This window comes from Phodopus roborovskii, unplaced genomic scaffold, assembly GCF_943737965.1.
Source record: "Phodopus roborovskii unplaced genomic scaffold, PHOROB, whole genome shotgun sequence".
Classification (NCBI taxonomy): Eukaryota; Metazoa; Chordata; class Mammalia; order Rodentia; family Cricetidae; genus Phodopus; species Phodopus roborovskii.
In genome coordinates this window covers 19,488,393-19,508,724 of record NW_026126469.1, presented here as the reverse complement: position 1 = coordinate 19,508,724, position 20,332 = coordinate 19,488,393, and the positions used below count along the sequence as shown (strand labels likewise).

General features: G+C 44.5%; 1 protein-coding gene across 7 annotated transcripts in view; it reads left to right on the top strand.

Annotated features, from left to right (window-relative positions):
* Window positions 1-20,332, top strand: part of Kalrn (kalirin RhoGEF kinase) — a 503,507-nt gene that overhangs the window by 103,726 nt on the left and 379,449 nt on the right. For all 7 annotated transcript variants that reach the window (XM_051191394.1, XM_051191388.1, XM_051191393.1 and 4 more), the window contains exons 2-3: window positions 12,100-12,174; window positions 18,602-18,716. In XM_051191394.1, the coding sequence (XP_051047351.1) occupies window positions 12,100-12,174; window positions 18,602-18,716 (190 nt within the window). The remainder of the gene's footprint in view (window positions 1-12,099; window positions 12,175-18,601; window positions 18,717-20,332) is intronic.

Sequence of the window (20,332 nt, the reverse complement as noted above, 5' to 3'; positions counted from 1 at the left end):
AAAAGTGTATGGAAGACCATTGGTTATCCCCTACCCCCACAGCCCAGAAGTACATTCATTTATAAATATGGGCATCCTATTAAATTGACAACTCTGAAGTTAAAAATATAGTTGACAGCAAGTAGTCTTACCCCATCCAACCTGACAGAAATGGTGCCTGTATCATGCACATCCTAACGTTTACTTCACAGCTAGTGTATGCTACTTCTATGTTATTAAAAATGACGTAAAATGGTAGTGGCCGACTGCTATTCCACTGATATTTAGCTCATGTTTTCTAAATATTCTCCTTCCTTGGACACCCAAAAGAGGATTTACTACATTATTTATTATACCCATTGCCTTCTGGAAAGGGTGTGGCAATGTTGCTTTCCCTGATGGAGAAGAAGGGGGAGGTAACCTTCCCCAGGGCAATACTGAGGATTCTTGCCTTTTCAAAGGCTTACGTTTATAATTTAAGTGGTCTCATTGTTTAGACTGTATTCATTTGGTTGCTAATTAGGTTGATTATTTTTTCCAATAATTCTTATCTGTTTCCTTCTTCTCTATAATGCTTACTTAATGTTCTTTCCACACTTTTCAAAGAGTGAGCAGTATGCAGTATTCCTAGCTCCCCTCTCCCATTTCTTACAGATATGTTTGCCAACATCTCATTTCCCTGGTTTATAATCTTAAAATATTATATAGGCAATTTGGGGTTATATGATTGACATTATTTTTGTCTGTCCCACCTTTTTAATAATGGTAGTTTTAAAGTTATCTTTTAAAATCTAGTATGGCAGGCTCAACATCATTTATCTTTTCCTAAAATACATTTAAGTATTTTCATGCACTTATTCTTCTAGTTGAATATCTAGTTGAAAATCATGCATTGGTACACAGCATGCTTTTAGAGATTTACTTAGCAGGTATTCACTATGATAGATGGCTCATAAACAGAAACATGTTGATTTTATTGAGTCCTTAACATCTCAAATTCTTGGAACAAACTCTATTTGCATCCATGGAAAATCTTTGATATTTAATGAAAATGAAATTTTATTGTTTATTTGAACTACAGATCTCTTAGCTGTAGGACAGATTTATCTGTGGTAAATAGTACATTTTTTATTTACCACAAAATTGCTTCAGAGTGAACAGATGTATGACAGTTGCCCTCATCATTAAATAAGTTTGTCTTTAAAATAACATTTGCAGATGTTTTATCTGTAACTTGATTGTTAAATCTTTAAAATGTATGAAAGTTTAAAGATGTTGTATGTGAAAAAATAAACATACTAATGAAGAAATTCACTTTTCCCCTAATTTTTGATGATAAAAGCATAGAAAATATTTAAGAAACATTAATAAAATTAGCAATAATAGCATATTTCAGAAATAATCACAGTGTACATTATCTGTGTGTGATTTTTACGCAGATGGAAACCTGTGTTTTTGCAACTGGGATCACCTTATTCTTTGTAGTCTGTGATCTATTTTTCCCATTTAACAATATACTGTGAGGTTTCTACAATAGTGGATATTCTTAGTATTATAGGTAGTGACTGCTTTGAGTGGATTTATCTCTGCTTATTTATCTCTGCTTATCTCTTGCTCCTGATTTTTCAGTAGTATAAAGCTGTGTGAAACATCCTAACTCCACAACTGCACACTGATCGATCTAGTGTTAGCATGTAGAGAGCTGGGCACAAACATACATTCATCAGTGGGCAGAACAACCTCATGGCCTCCTGGTTATGATAAGCACTCCCTCTTTTTGGGGTGACTGGGGACAGTAAGGAGAGTGTTTCAGAGAGCATACAGCAGAGAATCTGAGCAATTTGGGAGTTGATGTTCCTGGTACAGGCAGATTTTACAGGCTAAATATATGTAGTATATGAAGAGCAACTTAACTGCTTTCGGTTTTTTTCCTGTGAACCCTCTATTCTCTATTGCCTGACAGTTCAGTTAGGACATAGGCGGCCTCGTGTTTCTCTTCCTTTTTCCCTGAAAGCAGTTATGGTCCCCTGTGTGACTCTGAAGTTGCCTACAGGTAACGTTGGGGCTCCCTCATCTAGACAGTGTCCCTGATTTCAGAGTATATTGTCATGACATGCTTCTCGGAAATATCATCTGGACTTGCTTGTCTTCATGCAGAACACAGATAGATTCATAGGGACGTGGGGGAGGGGCAGTGGGAGTTAGGAAAGAAGTGACAAGGCCAGCCCATAGGACTGTAAATTCAGATGTGTCGTGGGAAGGTGAGGCACCCACTTCTGTTCCAGTTTTGTGAGTTGCTCCATTCACTGACATTGTACTGCTTTCTGGCCTCTCTCCTGATCTTGGCCACTTGCCAGCTCACACTGGGCTCTGTCATGAGGGCTCCACGGGAGGCTTTTGTGCCTTATCTCTAACAGATACTAACTCAGTCTTTGTTACTCTAGAGAATGTGCAGATCTTAGGAAAACTTGTTCTGACTTTACTGCCTTTCTGTCTACAAGACACTGTGAATAGATTCACCACTGTCCCATCTAACTAGGGCCTTGCTGATGTTTCCACAGCCCTTTGCCTCTACTGCACTTGCTCTTTCATCACTAGCCCCCTTCTTAGGCTGGAGTTTTGTCCTGCTATCTTCTTGTAAATTTCTAAATATGTCCCCCCAATACCTCTATAATGTATTTTCTTGTTTGTTTGTTTGGTTGGTTGGTTTTTGGTTGTTTGAGACAGGGTTTCTCTGAGTAACAGCCTTGGCTGTCCTAGAGCTCACTTTGTAGACCAGGCTGGCCTTGAACTTACAAAGATCCACTTGTCTCTGCCTCTCAAGTGCTGGGATTAAAGACGGGTGCCACCACTGCCCAGCCTATAATGTGTTTCATATGTGACATTGAAATTACGTGTCTGATTTTCCCTTGAAACAAACAAACAAACAAACAAACAAAAAAATCCTTGTTATCAAGAACCTTAGCCAGGCATTGGTGGTGCATGCCTTTAATCCCAGCACTGGGGAGGCAGAGGCAGGCAGATGTCTGTGAGTTTGCGGCCAGCCTGGTCTACAGAGCTAGTTCCAGGACAGGCTCCAAAACAATACAGTGAAAACCTGTCTCGAAAAAACAAAAAATAAAAGAACCTTATATTATCCCCACAGTGATGATAACCTTGTTTTATACATAGACATTTTTAGTGGATGTTAAATTTAATTAATCAGGCATGTTTAGGTGGCTACAACAATCTCCAGGAGAGATTTAAAAGTTGCTTAAAACTCTAGGAATTGTTTCAGGGCCAACCCACCCACTTTGGATATGATTAACTTACTGATTTATAAATCCAGATATGTGTCATTTTAATGGGATCTGTGATCTCTCTCTCTCTCTCTCTCTCTCTCTCTCTCTGTGTGTGTGTGTGTGTGTGTGTGTGTGTGTGAGCATGTGTGTCCTCACAGAGCTTTCTTGGTCTCTGCACTTAATTGAAAGCAGTAACAAGCCAAGCCTTTTGGTTCTCTGCAGCAAACATGTTCTTCCAGAATTTCATCACACATGTTCATCTTTGGGACACAGCGTACCATCTCTGTCTTCTGGGCTGCTTTCTCATTTGGTTCACATATTCTGGGACAGCCTGGACAGCAGCCATGTGGAGTAGCAATCACACATTACTTCAGAACCTAGGACAGCGACATAGTTGCCTGGGAAAGGGATGATGCCTTGGTCTGCCAAGGTTCCTGTAGCTGCTGGAGGCTTGGGTGTGTCCCTCCTCATCTGCTTCTTTCTGTACTGCAGTTCTATAACCCTGCTTATTACTGTGACCCTAATTCCTGGACCCAGTCTGTGCTGCTGTGTTCCACTCCTGGGCCCTGGCAGGCACAGGAAGTAACATGAACTGTGGAGGTGGGGCAGGAAGAAACCCTGGCCTGAGCATCCATCAGGACTGCTCTGTGAAGTCCCCATGAGGGTTCTTCCCTTGAGCTTCCCAGGTGGCTGCTGGATTGTTGTTGTCATCAGTTTGTTTACTTTGATGCTGTCCACATCGTGTCCACATTTCAGGACATGGGGCAAGGGCATTAGAGAGGCCCTGGGCCATTTCGGGTTATGATTCCTGATTGAGTGCCCTCTGTTATGATTCAGTCAGAGCTTGCTTTTAGAGTCAGTAACTGATATTCTTGATGAGGAGCAGGAGGGGAACGGAGTCAAAAGGAGCAAGTCTTTTGCAAGCCTGAACTGCTACAGCACTGGCCTCTCAGCTCTCTCTAAATATATAGCAAAGATAATGCTAATAGTCAATACTTGACTTGTGTTCATCACTAGCAGCCTCACATTCGGAGTTACTCGGGGGTCCCTTGCAGAAGCATTGGTCAATGATGATACATGTAGCATGAACACTTTAAATAACCTGATCAGTTAGAATACAGGGGAAGTGGTGGATAAACAGTTGTGCTTCTGAAGTGGTCACATTCTGGTGTTTTCCTTGCACTCAAGGATGCCAACTTTTCAGGGAGGGAGGGAGAATGAGGCAGTGTGAATTGCAGTTGAGGTCTCAACTCCAGATAATATTAAGTCTTGTGAAGAATAAACAGAAACAGTTTGCTCATTAGCTGGGCTTAGAGAGGTGTTACCCACATGTTTAAAGTGCTAATTATAAGTGATCTTTAATAGAGCTAATTTAGCAGTGGCAAGTATTACACATTTCTGCTTTTTAAAAGTAGCCCATTAACCAGGCCTTTATATCTAATATTGACTTTAGAAGTTAATATTGAAATTGGCTCCAATTAGAGTTCACGTGGAAGCATGGGAGGAGGAGAAAGATGAAGGTGGGGGTCAGCATTGGCAAGAAGGGTGAGCAGGAGAGGTAGTAGCAGCAGCCAGGGCCTCTGTGTGGAAGGCTCTGTGGCGCTATGGGTCTGAAGGGCTTGGTCCCTGCTGTTAATACCAGCTGTGCTTCAGGCACTAAAGCCACCTGTGTAAGCAGCGGGCCCTGCCCTCAGGAGTCTGGTAAGAGCATCTAGTGAGTCTAGTAAGAGAGCCAGATATGGCAGTGGACAGTGGCAGTGAGGAATGACCTGCACGAGGCGGGAGGAGACAGCCCAACCTGGAGTAGTGGAAAGGTAGAGAAGGTGCCGAGGGAAGGCATGCTACACTTCAGTGTGCAGAAAGTGTTTCTTCTATTCAAGGGTATGTCAGAGCTGGGAGAAGATAAACATGGCCTCTCCTTTGTGTACAGTCTGCCCACCTTGGTTATCATCACGAGCAACTGGCTACTGCTTCACATTGTGTAAGGCCTGGTCTCAGGTTTAGGAAACTCGGCATTTAGCAAATGCCAGAAGAGGAGCCCATTGTGTTCCTTTCCGTGTACCCTGAAATCAGGCTAGCAGAGGACCCTGATTGTCTTTTGCTTGGGAGTTTCATGGCCAGAGAAGAGATTCTGCTGCAGGACTTTTTGTTGTTGTTGTTTGTTTTTTGTTTTTCCCTCCATACCTTCAGGGTAGGGAGCCGGGCTGACCCCAGCACTGTTTGACATTTGTGAGGATGAGGATGATGGCTGGGCCTTACTGAGGCTGGGGAGAGGCCTGTGGGACTCCATGCTGTGCTTTGTTTCCTTGCTACATGATCTGCCAGACATACTCCTCTCAGCACACACTTCCTGTCTCGGTGGTGGCTGTTTTAAGGAGAGATCCAAGAAATATATTTACATTTGCTGGGGTTTTCCAACAGGCTATTTAGCAATAGCTCATGCCCATCTGTAAGGAGGAAAAGTACTTACTTGCTCCATTTCTGCATGTGCAGCCTTATCTTTCTCATCGGCTCTCGCCCTCTTTCTTGTCATCCTCACTCTTGTCACTTCTCCTCTCTTAGGAAATGGAATAAAGGAGATGGGCATCTTGCTTCTGCCACTAATAAAGTCCTTTGCTAACCCTGGCCCCTGGTACAGACTGTGTCTTCTCCTAAACCATTTATTCACTATACGGGAGGGACCATGTGGAAGTCTCTTCCTTTTATGATTCAGTTCTATAAAGCATCTTCCCAGGGTCTTACACAAGCTACTAGACTGCTCCTGGCCTGGCTGGCTTCCAGAAGTAACATGGAACAAATGTCCTGATGGACCTTCTTGGAACTTAGGGCAAAGATCAGAAGAGATTTGTACCATCAGCCTTGTGTCTGAATCTCCCTTGGCTTCATCCTCAGCTCAGGAGTGACTTGGAGCTTGACGTCAGAGCCTACTGGGCACAACCCTGCTCTGAGCCACAGCTTTCCTCTGGGACCAGCCAAACGCCCTTCTTCCTCCCTTCTCAGCCCCTTGATGCAGCTCAGCCCAGCTCTCTGTGACTCCCAATGCACATGCACTTTCTCTGAGGAGTGACTTCTGGGAATCAGACTACATAGCTCCCTGCTTTATCTGTTATACCCTCTGCTCTGTCTTCCTATTGAACAGTAAACTCTCCCATCCACGGCACAGTGCCTGGGTCCCTGCTTATCAGTCTTCTGCCCTTCTCTTATTCAAAACCTGGTCCACAAGCCCCAGTCTTGGGGGTGAGCCTGTCCTGGCCATCCACCTCCAGGTCTTCTCTGAGCTCACTGAAACAGTGTGTTTCAGGTTGGCTGTCCCTTTTGTGTGACAGACATTGTGCTAGGTGTGGGGATAGAACAATGAGTATGATAAGGTCCTTTTCCCAGAGACATCAGGATCAGTTAATGGGGAGTGAAATGAAAACACATAGACGTCATTCAAGAATGATAAGGTACAGCTGGGGACAGTGTAACTTGATTGAGAGGTCAGGGAAACTACACAGAAATGGCGGATTTGAGAGAGATTCAGGAGGTAGAGTCAACATATTTGAAGGCCTGCATTGAAAACTGTGATGGAGAGATGAATGTCTAGGATGCTACCTATGTTTCTGTTTGGGCACCTCAGTGATGGGCAGTGCCCATTATTAGGTAGCATGGATACTGTGTGGTTAGGTGGAGGGTGGGATTAGGGGATGGAGTCATTATCAGATAATCAGTATCTTTTCCTCAGAGTCTGGTAGACACCCAGGATTAGTGTGGGAATAGCACTTAGTATTTGAGGATATACATTACCAGAGGGCAGAAAGTGGGTCTGCCCCTCAGGGGTAGTTTTGTGAAATGAGTACCCTGTGCTTGTGGGATGTGGGGGGAGGTCTCTGGGTAAGCATTTTTCTTTTCCCCTTTCCTTGTCCATCATTGCTTGGTGTCCAAGGCTTTGTGGGTCAGGGACCAGCTGGGATAGAGAGGCGTAGGTTGGCTCTCCTGTCTTTTAGGGTCATCTAAAAGATGGTGTTTTGATTTATAAATATGATCGCTGACAGATCTCAGAAAATAAGAAACAGAATTTTTGTTGTGAAAATCAGACATTTGTTACATGGGGGAATGAGTTAAGGTACCAGATTCTGAGCATTGGATGAGAGTGGTTTACAAATACTCTCCTTCAAAAAAAGATATGTTTCAGTCTCAGAGGCCTGGAAGATGAATTATTAATATGTATTTTCTGGGTAATCTTTTATTACAGCATGAGATGTAAGTGATGGATTACAGCTAAGACCTGAATCTCTGAAACCCTGGGCATGGGGAAGAATCTTCCTATGGTAGATCAGTAGGAGACAGAGGAACCTTAGAGCTGAGAGCAAAAACCTTGATTAGACTAGATGAAGACAGTTTCTCTGAAGCTGACTTCACTCATAATGTGTGATTAGAGTCACTTGGGTTCTTGTTCTAATGCAGGTTCTGATTTTATGGGTCTTGAGTGGGACCTGAGATCCTAGATTTCTGTCAAGTCCTAGGTAGTAGCTAATAGCCATTACTTTGAAGAGGAAGACTCTAGGGCTGGCTACTAGGAATCCTTTTGAAGTGACAACAAGTCACTGATTTACATGATGCACAAAATAAATTTGTCTTGCTACTGAGCACCCTAGGGGCTCATTTAGCCAATACTGATTTGAGTGTGATTTTGATGTTTCCTTCTTCCTGGAGTCATTCATACATACAAGGAGTCTCCTTGCTGGGTACTTATTATGTGCTAGGTAGACCTTGTATTAGACTGTGGTAGAACCAAGACAAATAAGTGGGTGTTGGTGTCCAGGGGCTTTCAAGCAGAGATAGATAGGTATGCCAGTGCCAATAGGGCAATGAGCTGTTAAGAAGGGACAGGACACCACCTGCACAGAATACAATGGGATGGAAGGAAAGAAGGGGCAAGGGAAGGATGCACTGGGAAGTATGCCGTTTTAGTGGAGTCATAGGGCTCAGACCCACTTGATGCAATATTAAAAAGCTTACACAGTCACTCTTAAATAAGTGCAAATTGTGGAAGCATGACTGAAAACCAAAAGAAAATAAAGAGCAATACATGGGTTTCTTGGCAGCTTACACTTTTGAACACTCACCAAATGCTCACTCAGTTGTTTGTTTCTGTGTTTGTTTCAATCAAGATTGCTTTCTGGAAGAGATTGGCATGGAGCCCAAGCACTCTGCTTCCTTAAGGGAGTCACTGCTTTCCCAGGCCCAAGAAACCATGGGCAGGGCCCATGGCATAAGGCCCAGCCCTGCTTTCTTACGGCCAGAAGTACAGGTTGGGTGCCAGAGTGAGGACCATTGGTGTTTTACACACGAGAAACAGTGAGAAGGAAAATGTGAGAAGGAGCAGGCAGCAGTGTGAGCATGTTGCCCTAGGTACAGGGCAATGAGGAGCAGACACAGGGCTGGGAGGAGACTGGAACTGAAGGGTTTTGTTGGGGGGGGGTGCTGGTGGTAATTTTACTTCCTTAATAGATGCAGAATGTTTCAACTTTGCTAATTAACAGAACAGCAGGCTTGTAATTCTGACAGCAGCAGGACATGAATGTGGTGGGCTTAGCACTGAAAGCTAGCCAAGCATGCCTTTGTCCTTAAGAAAAAGCACAATACCCACATTGGGTCATGTCCACAAGGGTTCCTGTTGGCTTGTTTTGTTTTCCCATATAGGGCTTCCAAGGAGTTAGGGACTTTTATTTCTTCTCAAGCCTTCCATAGAGGTAGTAATGGATTTTCTGTTTCTTAAGGAAAAAGCTGGTCTACCATTGGTGTAGTGTTCATAGGCTAATAATGTTATCAGATACACTTAGTATCAGAAATAGCAGTTGTGGTGCAAGCTGCCTCCTGCAAGGCATGTGTACTTAGAGTTCTTCTGTCACTTTTCTTCCATTTCGGCAACTGGTTGACCTGTAGCAATTCTGGCCCCTACCTGATCCCAAGAAAGAATGGGCCAGGAAGCCAGGGAGGAGTTGTTCTAGTTTTACAAAGCACACTGAGACTGAATGAAGAATTTGCTTCCGATACATCCTTTCAAAACATGTTGCTCTGATGGTGATCTGATTGTGAAGGCTGATAAATATGAAGAGGGAGCTTAGAAAGGTTTAGAGTGTTAGAGCTGAGAGACACCCTGGAGAGCATCTACTTGGATCACTAGTGTTTACATGACAGGTGATTCCACTGACCTCGTACACCTCACTTTGGGAAGGGGTAACTTTCAGTCATTTATTCTTTTATCAAATATTTATTAACCATTTACCAGGAGCCTACCAGCATGTGTACCTGATAGTGAAAACATGTTCCAATTTCATTTGTCCTGTTTGAGTTAGCAGCAGTTAATGAACTTACTCTTTATTATATATTCTAACAGCTGGTTTCACAAGGGCCCTGGGGGAATTCATACATAAGCTCTTCAGCCAGTGCAAATAGGTTTTATATGCAAGGTCACCAATTTCTAAGCCCCTCGGCTAATTAGTTTAGCTCTACTTGGCTTTACATAATGCATGTATTGTTGAGAAGTTATTTGTAATTCAGTTTTTGGCAAATGAAAAACTGATTTAAGCCACTAAGGGAACTTCTATTTTAAAAGACCCCCAAGTAAATGCCTTTATGATGTGAAAAATCTTGTTGCTGCTGCTGTTGGGAATGCTTACTTCCTGTAATGGGTTTAGTAAATCTGGGTACTTTGGGAGTTCTTGTGATGGGCACACAGTCAGGACATAGTCCAGCCATAGTCTGAACTGGCTGGGGGAGGCCTCTGGCCCAGGAAATGGAAGGTTGCGAATCATAGATGAGGCCAGCTCAAGATTGACATTTACCAGAGCCCATGATCACTAGCTACATGGAAGAATGGCTTGCCATTCTCGGTCCTGGACCTTGGAGTTAGAAGAGAGGAAGAAGGATGAGACTAGGGCCTCCATCTCTGCAGGTGAGAGTATTTGGACATAACATACCTAATCCTCCCACTAAATTGCCAAGGCTGGCCTTGAACTTGTAACCATCCTGCCTTGGCCTCTTCATAGCTGGGGTTACAGGTATGCATCACTAGCCCTGGCTTACTTTGAACTTGTATATAATCTAGAAAAAAGGCAGGATAGAATTTATTTTTTATATTATTTTTTCAATAGAAATTAAGTGTGCATACTGATATAAAGAGAGTATTTAAAAGCTGAGGAAAATATATTTCACTTGTAAAAATACGTTTTTTGATACTGCAAGGTCATGAGGTAAAGGTGATTGGGAGGCAAAAATGTTTCCATGCTGCATGAGGAAGAAAGAAAAAAAAAAAAAAAACAAAGTAAGTCATAGGAGCTATTTGTAAATTTCGTAGTAATTGATGCTAATGAGTCTCTTTCATGAGATGTGATAGTTGTTGGTGTGGGAGACAAGGTTTGAGCCTTGCTGTATGAAGAAACTAAGGAGAGAGGTATAAAACAAGGCTTGGGGCTTTGAAGTCAGTCCTCTCTGTCAGTGTTACCGTTTTTCTTCACTGCTGCTCAGTGAGCCTGCTATTACTGTGCATCAGATAGTGTGTGTCAGCTTCTGAAGAGACGTAATTGCTGAATAAAAGGTTCACTACATCAGGGAAACATGAAAAGGGAGAAAGAGATGAAATGATCAGACACTGGAAATGTGATTGGGGTTAGATTATGACCTCTGACCTTGGACTCTGGCATTTGGTGACACACCTCTTTCTCTTCCTTGGTTGGGTGTGCATGAAATTTCCTCTTCCCTGGGCCAGTGAACTAAGTCCTGGTTTGTTGGTAAAATTCATATGATGTTGAGAGGCTGAAGGTAGGGACAAGCTTGCTGGGCATGCAACTCTCCTTTGTAGATATCAGACTTGGCCTCACAATGTGTGAACAAAAATGCTAACATGGTATTCATGGCCCCTGGCATTGAGCTGATAGAGCTGCTTCCTTGTGAGATCCATTGTGTGATGTCTTAATGGTGATACACAACAGAGACCCCAATTACTGCTCCTAGGGTGTGGGTGTGGGTGGCTCTCTTTCAGAGTTCTTGTGAGGCACTGGAGTTAACTACCAGGGTCACAGTGATGGGGTTTTGTGTATGTGTGAAAGCTGGTCCTCTTGCCCACACTCCTCATATGGGCTGGGTTGCCCTTTCAGGGCTACAGTTTTTCTAGATAAATCTTTTTCCAAATTTGGTGAGTTCCAGGTGTTTGCCTCCAGGCCCCTAATAGGAACTTGGTTAGTCCCTGGAAACCAGGAAGTAAGACTTAAAGGACCAGACAGACAAAGTGCACTTCTTCAGGAGATTCGTTTCTATGGAGGACTGGTGACGTGGGGAGTGAGGGTGGGCATCATCCTTACTTTGCTTCCAGCTGTTGGATTTTTGTAGGTTATTTTTCCCATGTGTAAAATTAATTGTAATAGTTTATCTGCAGGAAGATATCATTCAGGGTTCTGTAAACTACCTTGATATCAGTGAACTAACTCCCCAGGTACGAACTACATGCTGTCTGTGTGACACTGTGCTAGGCCCTAGAGGCACAACCAATGCTTTAAAAACATCTTGCCATATTTAAGTCACTCAGCAACCACAGGGCTTCCAATGCTGTCCTTGGGGCATGGAGTTTTGTACTCAGTGTGTGAGTGTGTGAGGTGGGGATAACTTGAACTGTTCTCTCTTGGAAAGGGGCAAGAGAAGACACTTTAACCCCATCACAGTGGAGATGTTCCCTGTGTTGGGCTGGGCTACAGACCTGCACAAGCCCAGATGATAGATCTGGGAGACTGAGAGTGGGACCTTGGGACCTAACCGGTAGCAGATATCTTTATCCTGTTTCTGTTTTGTGGTCCCACAGGATCTTTTCGGAATGATGGTTTGAAAGCTTCTGATGTCCTTCCCATCCTAAAGGAGAAAGTGGCCTTTGTGTCTGGTAGGTATCTGAAAATGTTCCTTGGGCTTTGTGTGTGTGTGTGTGTGTGTGTGTGTGTGTGTGTGTGTGTGTCTGTCTGTCTGTCTGTGTGTGTGTCTGTGTATATCTGTATGTGTGTCTTTGTATGTGTGTCTGTGTGTGTGTGTGCATGTCTGCGTGTCTGTGTGTGTGTCAGTGTGTGTCTGTGTGTGTGTCTGTGTCAGTGTGTGTGTGTGTCTGTCTCTCTCTGTGTGTGTGTATCTGCATGTGTGTGTCTGTGTGTGTATGTCTGCATGTGTCTATGAGTGTCTGTCTCTGTGTGTGTGTGTGTGTGTGTGTGTGTGTGTGTGTGTGCACTCATGTCTGTGAGCCTGTGAGAGGAGAAGCTCTGGCATTTAGGCTTGTAGCAGCTGTTGCCTCCCTACAAAGCCAGGCACAGAGGGCTCTGCTCTCACCTGGAGACTCTAGAGGACACTTGCAACAACAGACAGGTCCACACACACACCTCACACACTGCTGCCTGATTTGCCCTCTGGCAGCACCATTGTGGCACTGTGTCAGGTTTCCGGAGGAAGAGAGTATCCACTCCACATGTTCTGCAGAGTTTGATCTGTTGTTAGTGTGTCACAGACTTCCCCTTATCTATTTTCTTAGCACATGGAACTCAATGTTTGCACTCTCAGGTTTTGTTCTTGGTTTGTTTGCTTGTTGTTTTGTCTTCTGAATGGTAATTTCCAAATATGTATTCCACACTTCTCTCCCAGCCTATCTTATGCACCTGGGCCTCTCAGGATAGAATTTGGGCATCAGCTATCTGCAGCCTTCAGGCCAACTACTGCTTCTTATAAATAGTTTGACTGGAACCTAGATGCATGTTTGGTTAGGTAGAATGCTTGTTTCCCATGATGTCACAAACTTGGCAGCTGAACTGGAGTCCTTCTGGATCAGAACTTGGCAGAGCCTGGGCCTGAGCTGGTTGGTGACAGTGGGGGCAGCACAGAGGCCTTGAGCGAGAACCCTGGTGCTGCACCTTGTAGACCATGCCCTTATTTCTGGAGACCTTGTCTTGTCTGCATAAATGGCCATGGGACCACAGGGCATGAGTGAGCATGCTCCCATAGTGTAATGACTCACCCCACAGGCACTGCTGACTCAGCCCATGTGTCAACCATAGTAGAGAGAAGGGAGAGAAGGGGTTCCTCTGTGGAAAGGGAAACCATATTTGAATTGTCTCCACCTTAGCAGAGAGGAGAGAGGGCAGCTAGTCAGTGTAGTATGGGAAGGGAGACGGGCACGTGCTAGGTACTCAGGAACATCTGTCAGATACATGCACCCACAACTGTGGGTGGAATGGTATTTTCTCACAGTTGTCGCTGTTAAGACAACAGAGATCCAAAAGCTGCCTTGCCCTGCTGTGTTAGGTAGTGAGCCCCTCTTTACTGAAGACGGAAAGGCACAGCAGAATAACCTTCAGGAGGAAGCTGTGATGTGATTTCAGCAGAGGCCGGACGGTATGTGACAAGTCTCAGGGTGCACTAGGGTTTGGAGTGCTTACTGAATTGTGGAAAGAGCATGTGTGGAAGTATTGGTGGTATCTGTGCATTGATATGCCCCAGGCCTCATAGCCCCAACTCGTAGTACAGGCTTGCAACTGACTTCCTTCAATTTTATGGCCCGTAGTTAAGATGATGTCCTTCCTATACCTTGGGTATCCTGCTGATGCCCCTGTTTATTTCATGCTAGATGTTTTCCTTCCCAAAAGTGCCTTGATCCTCTTCTCTCCAAGTTGTATTCCCTTCCTCCAGAGGCCTCTTTGACTTAGCCCATGGCTTCTGACACCATCTTGTTCAGCATCCTTCAGGGACTGTGAAGACACAGACATAGTATGTTCTGACATGGGGACTCTTGTCTCCTTATTTATGGCTTATTTTTCCTATGTACAGTCAATTAGATTGTGAGTGGGGCCCAGCCAGGCCTGGGAAAGCCCATTAAGAGATAGGGAGTTGCCTTTATGGGACCCATGGAAGCAGTTTTCCAGGAAAGCAGTCAGGGATGAGGCAGGTAGGAATTTCCTGGGGAAGGTAAGGGGCCTGGCAGTCTGCCACTCACCGCTGTGTGCCTGCATGAGCTGAGCCTGACTCATCCATGCTTGTCATGAGCTTCTGGGCTTAGGGAACATTGCCCTCCCATGCCTGGGAAGGGCACTAAGGGTGACTGGGAGATGATACCTGCCTGCATCTGAAAAGGAAAACAAAAAATTAATTACTTATTCTATGTACTCAGAGTCAGAAAACAAAACATAAAAATAAAACCAAGTAGAGAACCCCCCCTCCAGTTAAATATTGCAGTGTATCAGTTGCGTTTCATTTTGAGAGCAAAGCAAGGAGCATAGTAGGCAGAGAAATGGACCATTAGCTGTGCCTGCCCTCTTCTGCCAGCATCTCAGTTTTGGCCAGGTGAAAGAAAGCATGTTGCTATGACAACTGACATCTGGAATAGGCCAGGGCAGCCCAACCACTTCTGCACGTGGGCATGTGGGCGTGTGTGACAGTGGCTGTGTCTGTCCCTTGGTGTGCCTCTATTGTCCCAGTCCTGCCCCATCGTTCTCCATGACCCACAGCTCTGGGTTCCTGGTCTCCCAGTCACAGCACCTGTATCTCTTCTTTCTACTCAACCCTCCTGTGTAGGACCCACTACGTCCCTAGGCTTACTGCCTCCTTACACTCTTATCCCCTGCCTTTGGCTATCTCCTGGTGATTCTGCTCTGGTTTTGGATCCCTTGCCATCATTTTTCACTGTTCTACTGATGCTCCATGCTATTGGGGACAGCCTTTTATACTCTGAACCCCAAAGCTTCAATCCATAAGGTGATCTTTGAAAATGAAAAAGGAAGTTTGGGAATTGCTGAATATTAAATCCTCCAACTCTCAATTTGGACTATGCATCAAAACATATTAGCATTTTAAGGCTCTGTAAAATCCTACAATAACCAACTTTATCTAGTCTAACCTGGCATTTCCAATTACAAAATAACCTTGTTCCTTTTTAAAATGTGTGTGAATACATTAAAATATTGCAGAGCTATTGTTATGTGAATCCAACTTTTGGTATGCTTCCTGAAATGTGTCTCCCTCCCACGCTACTCCCATATGCTTCCCTAACTGAAGCCTGGTACCTCCTCAGGGTGTGAGTCCTCCCCCTACTTTAGTCAATGAAACAATGTCTCTCACTTTGGGCCTTCCCCCTTTCCCAGCCCTGCTTTCCTGTCTACAAGGAAGGAGAGCCATTGACATTTCTACAACAGCCAACTACCCCACCTCCATTCTCTGAATCCTTATCCTACAGCTTCTACCACCAAAGCCTTCACAGTTAGGTAAAGGGCAAGAACTTGTTGCACAAGTGAATGGTGTTATTGATGAACGATCATGCCACCATCTGTGATGTTTTAAAGATGCTGTGTTTCCTCTCACTTAATAAACAATGACTTTAGCATTGGAGCTTCATGCTCATCTCTGCTTATCTCCTTCTAATGTCAATATCCATCTCAATTATCAGTGATGCAACTTCATGGATGCTCAGCCACCGGATGCCAGAATCTAACTTCATCTTACTGTGGCCATCCAGGATTTTGACCTCTGTGTCTGTCTGTAGTCTTGTTCTCTTGCCTTTGACTTTTCTGTTTTCTCCTGTTTGTTGACAGAGGTAGATGACAAAGGATCCCTCTTCTCTGGAATGGCTTGATATAGTAGAGCAAGTGCTCACCCTCACCAGCTCCACCCCATTTACAGTCTTCACTAGCTCTATTCTGCTATCACAGAATGGGGCCCAGAGCAGATGCCACCTCTCAACACCTGTCTCTGAAGCTCCTACCATCCCCATCCCCGTGGAATGCTTTCTACTAACTGTGGCTTTCTCCTCAGTAACTAAAGCCTACCTTGACCTTGAAAGGTGGCTTTGGTCTCTTATTTTGCTCTGAGCAGGCTTAGCTGTCCTTTTCCATGACTTGTCCTTATTTTTCTTCTCCTCCTGGGTGCTGTATCCTGCCTTAGAGAAAAAGGTGCAGCCCTATAAACTGAGTGCTAGATCCTTCCATCCACTGTGAGGCCTCATTTCATCCATGTCCCCTGCTTTCCAGGATGATGCACTCCTCCTCTATACCTACTCTTCCTCTTTATTCTTAGATGTCTTTCCCATTTTGAAAAATATAGGATTGATTCTGCTGCCTTTTCTTGACTCTTGATTCATACAAAAGAGACACCTGTGGAGACAAAAGAGGTAATCCCCCGCCTTTGGAGCCCCTGCTACTCAGAGAGATTCTGAACTCCTTCTCTGGAAGAAAAGTACTGGTATCATGTTGACAGGGGTACCATACCAACCAACCCTCCCAACCACCTTCTGCCCATGAGAATCTGCTCTTCAGGTTCCCATGGCCCTACTTTTAAAGTGTCCATGGGAGGTCAGGGAGAAAACTAACAGTTGCAGTAGACAGGCAGGTAGACAGACAGACAGACAGACACACACACACACAAACACACACACACACACACACACACACACACACACACACACACACACACCTCCAAGAGTGAAAATGCCTAGGGTGATGAGATCAAGGCTAGCAGAGAAGGATGTCTGAATTCCTTCCAGCTTCTGAGAACCTGTTCTGGTTCCTTTCTTCAAGTAGATCATGGATTACAGTTGAGAGATAAGGTCTTCTCCCAAGGAAGATGAGATCAAGATGATCATCAATACAAAGAATTAGGGTGAGGAATATGAAAGGCCTGGAGCTGGGGAACCCATGGCTTAACTCTGTATGTGCTCAAATTCATCCCGCTGGGGTAGAGGGACCTGGATGCTGGTCTTGCTCAGTGGCTTGATTTTGTTTAATCCTTTCTTTCCTGCAGCCTCCTCCAACTTTGTGTGTGTGTGTGTGTGTGAGAGAGAGAGAGAGGGGGGGGGAGGAGAATGCATGCATGATTTGATGCTTATGCTCATGTATGCATATACAGAGGCCAGAGGTCAACAGCAAGTATGTCCTTAATTATTCTCTACAGTATTTTTTCAAACACGGGCTTTCATCTCATCTAACTCACTCGTGGTTACACTAGCTGGCCACCAAGTTCTGGGAATGATAAGTCTGTCTGTTTCCCAAATGCTAGGGCTATAGCTTGTCATGTCAGGTTTTATGGGGGTGCTGGGGAATCTGAAGTCCTCCATGTATGCAGAAGGCACTTTACTTGTGGACTCATCCACCTGGTGTGCTCCTTCTGAAGTCTCTTTGTCGTTCAGGGTACTCTGGATTCACTGTCTGCCAAGCCTCCCAAGGACACCTACATGCTCTTGGACTAGAAGAAAACATTATTCCTGAGCTCACACTTGGGAGGGACCTGGGCCACTCAGTCAGATAGGAGGTCATTTTCTATACAAGCCAGTGTAGGCTTCTTTCTAGGATTGCTATGGTGCTATAGCCATGTGCACCCACCCTATCATCTTTCTCCCATTAAATTCCTTTTGGCCTCCACTGTGAGGATGTTAGTGGATACTTGAGAAACAGGTGGCCATTTGTGGTCATACTACAGAGAAGGGTAGCCTTTGACTAGTACAAAGTTAGTATGCTGTAGTCACTACACTTAGGCTTCAACCCATTCGACCCCTGCCCTGAGAAACTTGGTCTGTTTTATAATTTTACTGTCTGTTAACAAATTAATTTTAAAATTATTCAATAATAACAAAGAGGAAGTTTGGAAAGTTGAAGAAACAGTGGCCGTCTTGAAGCCTGTCCTAATAAAAGCAGTGTTCACCATTTTGTTTTACTCCTCCTGGCTTTTTTCACATGTGTTTTTTAGTAAGACCCTGAGCATAGTCTTTCTAATGAGATTCGTGTGCTTCTCCATCAGATGTAGTAGGTGGCACCTCAGGCAGCCAGTGGGTAGAGGCGGCCTCTGAGCTGGGCAGAGAACTTCCCGTGTATTTTACAGGAGTCTGAAATGCTGTCCTGATGTCTCTGAGACCTCTCATACAATTGGCTTCTGGAGCATGATCCCACATCACTGGAGTCTGCAAAGACAAATGACTGGAGGTTAAATTTCTAAGAGCAAGCACTTTTGCCTAGCTTGTTGTCTCAACATGAAAAGTTGCAACACTTCTTATCATCTCAGCTATGCAGAGCATGCTCCATTTCACAGGGGGTCTCCTCCTGCTGTCTCTCCGGTCCTTATAATAACCCTGCAATGTACCCACCATCACTTTTATCACCTGTAAATGAGGCAGCAGAAATCTAAAGAGACTTTCCTAAAGTCACACACCTTACCTTCGTCTGTCTCCTAACTGCTCTTATTTCTCTGGGCACTTCGCAGCCTATTCTTTTGACACTGAGACACATTATTTTTCATCTGTAGTTGACTTTCCCGGATGCTTTTCTTAAACTCCCTCCTCTTGCTCCCTCTAGGGGGGCGTGATAAGCGAGGTGGACCCATCCTGACCTTCCCTGCCCGAAGCAATCATGACAGAATAAGACAGGAAGACCTGCGGAAACTTGTGACGTATTTGGCCAGCGTGCCAAGGTAAGGTGAAGGGGAGCTGTCTATAGGGCGGGGGAGCTGAGCTGATGCCAGTGAGTTGAGACAGGCAATGTGCCTGCCAGGGGCCCTTGGATTGGACTCTAATTGTTCTGGAACATCATCAGCCATTGTTCACTACATCCCCATTTCCCCATCGTTCCTGCTGAGGCTCATCTGAAAGCGGTAACTGTGGGCAGAGGTGAGAATCCCAGGCTACAGGACTGGTGTGGGTGGGGCTGTCACAGGAGACAGCTTGGCCTTGCTTGGAGGAATGGGAAGCTGCTGTTTACTTTCGTAAAAATTCCGGGTAGCCCACTTTTGCTTACATAGTAGAGGTTACTTTTAGATTCTCTGAATAGATGCATGTCCCTTGGATTTGGGGGCAAATACGTTCTCCAAGTCACTCATCTAGGAGTAGCACATGGTTCAGTGACAGTCCTGCCTTCTCAAGCAAGGTAATATTTGAAGGGGAAGGTAATGTTTGATTATTGAGAGAGCAAGTGAATCTTACTTTGTATGTATTACTCAAACTCACACATACATATACACATGTGCAATAGATATATGTAATACGTATGTGGTATTAAGTTTCACTGATGGAGAGATTAGGGGTATAAATGGCTCCTCCAGGGCAAAGGGTGTTAATGAAGGATAGTGAAACACTGTCTCCACGTCACCCTAGAGGCATATGCCACAGACATGGTCTATGTCTTTGAGAAGGGAGGATAGAAGCCTTTGGCTAGTTAGAATGTAAGAGCCACAAGAACCTTTAGGAACAGTCTGGGCATATGTTTAGGGATAGGGCTGACATTGGATGCTAGGAGCTCTCAAGGATGCTGCAGATTTTGCCTGGGACATGCCCCTCCTGACTGCAGCTCTGGTACCCATCCCTTATCTGGGATGCTGTTTTCTTTCTCTTAGCAATAGTGGATGCCTGTGGAGTGTTGGTTGTGGGATATAAGAAGTGGTGCCTTAGGCTTTCAGAATTTTCATTTTATGAGAGAATTAGTAAACTAGTCAGAGGAGCTTTAAATTCTGCTCTGTCGTCTTGAGGAGACCTGGGATATTTTTGAATAATGTGCTGATTAAGTTCTTGAAGCAGGTGTCAAGTGAGGCAAGCAGCATATTCCAGGAAGCTCCAGGGAAGGAAATGTAAAGGGCTTGGTGGATGTTGATGGGCAGGTGGTAAAAGGAGTTTTAGGAGCAATGTCACATGCTAAGACACATGTTGAATAGAATGGTGAGCCCTGGAGAGCTCCGAGCAGAAGGCTATAAACAAACAAATGTGGGAAAGGATCTTTTTTTTTTTTTTTTCTTGATGATATCCACAGGGGTCTTGTACTCCAGTGAAAGAACCTTGGGTTATAACCAAAAAAACCTTTAGAGTATAAGTGCATGACAGTGACTGGAGAATAAAAGAGCCTGGAGGTCTGTAGAGAGAAAGAAATATTCCCATCTGACTCTGAGCAAGGAGGTGGTTGGTGGTCGAAATAAGCCATGATTGTACTGTATGATTTGGTAATTTAGCCCTGCTAGGGCTAAGCAGCTTTTAAAAAGTGCCTTCCCCAAGCACACTGGTACTAGGTGTGAGTCAAGGCATTCTCTGAAGCAATTTACTG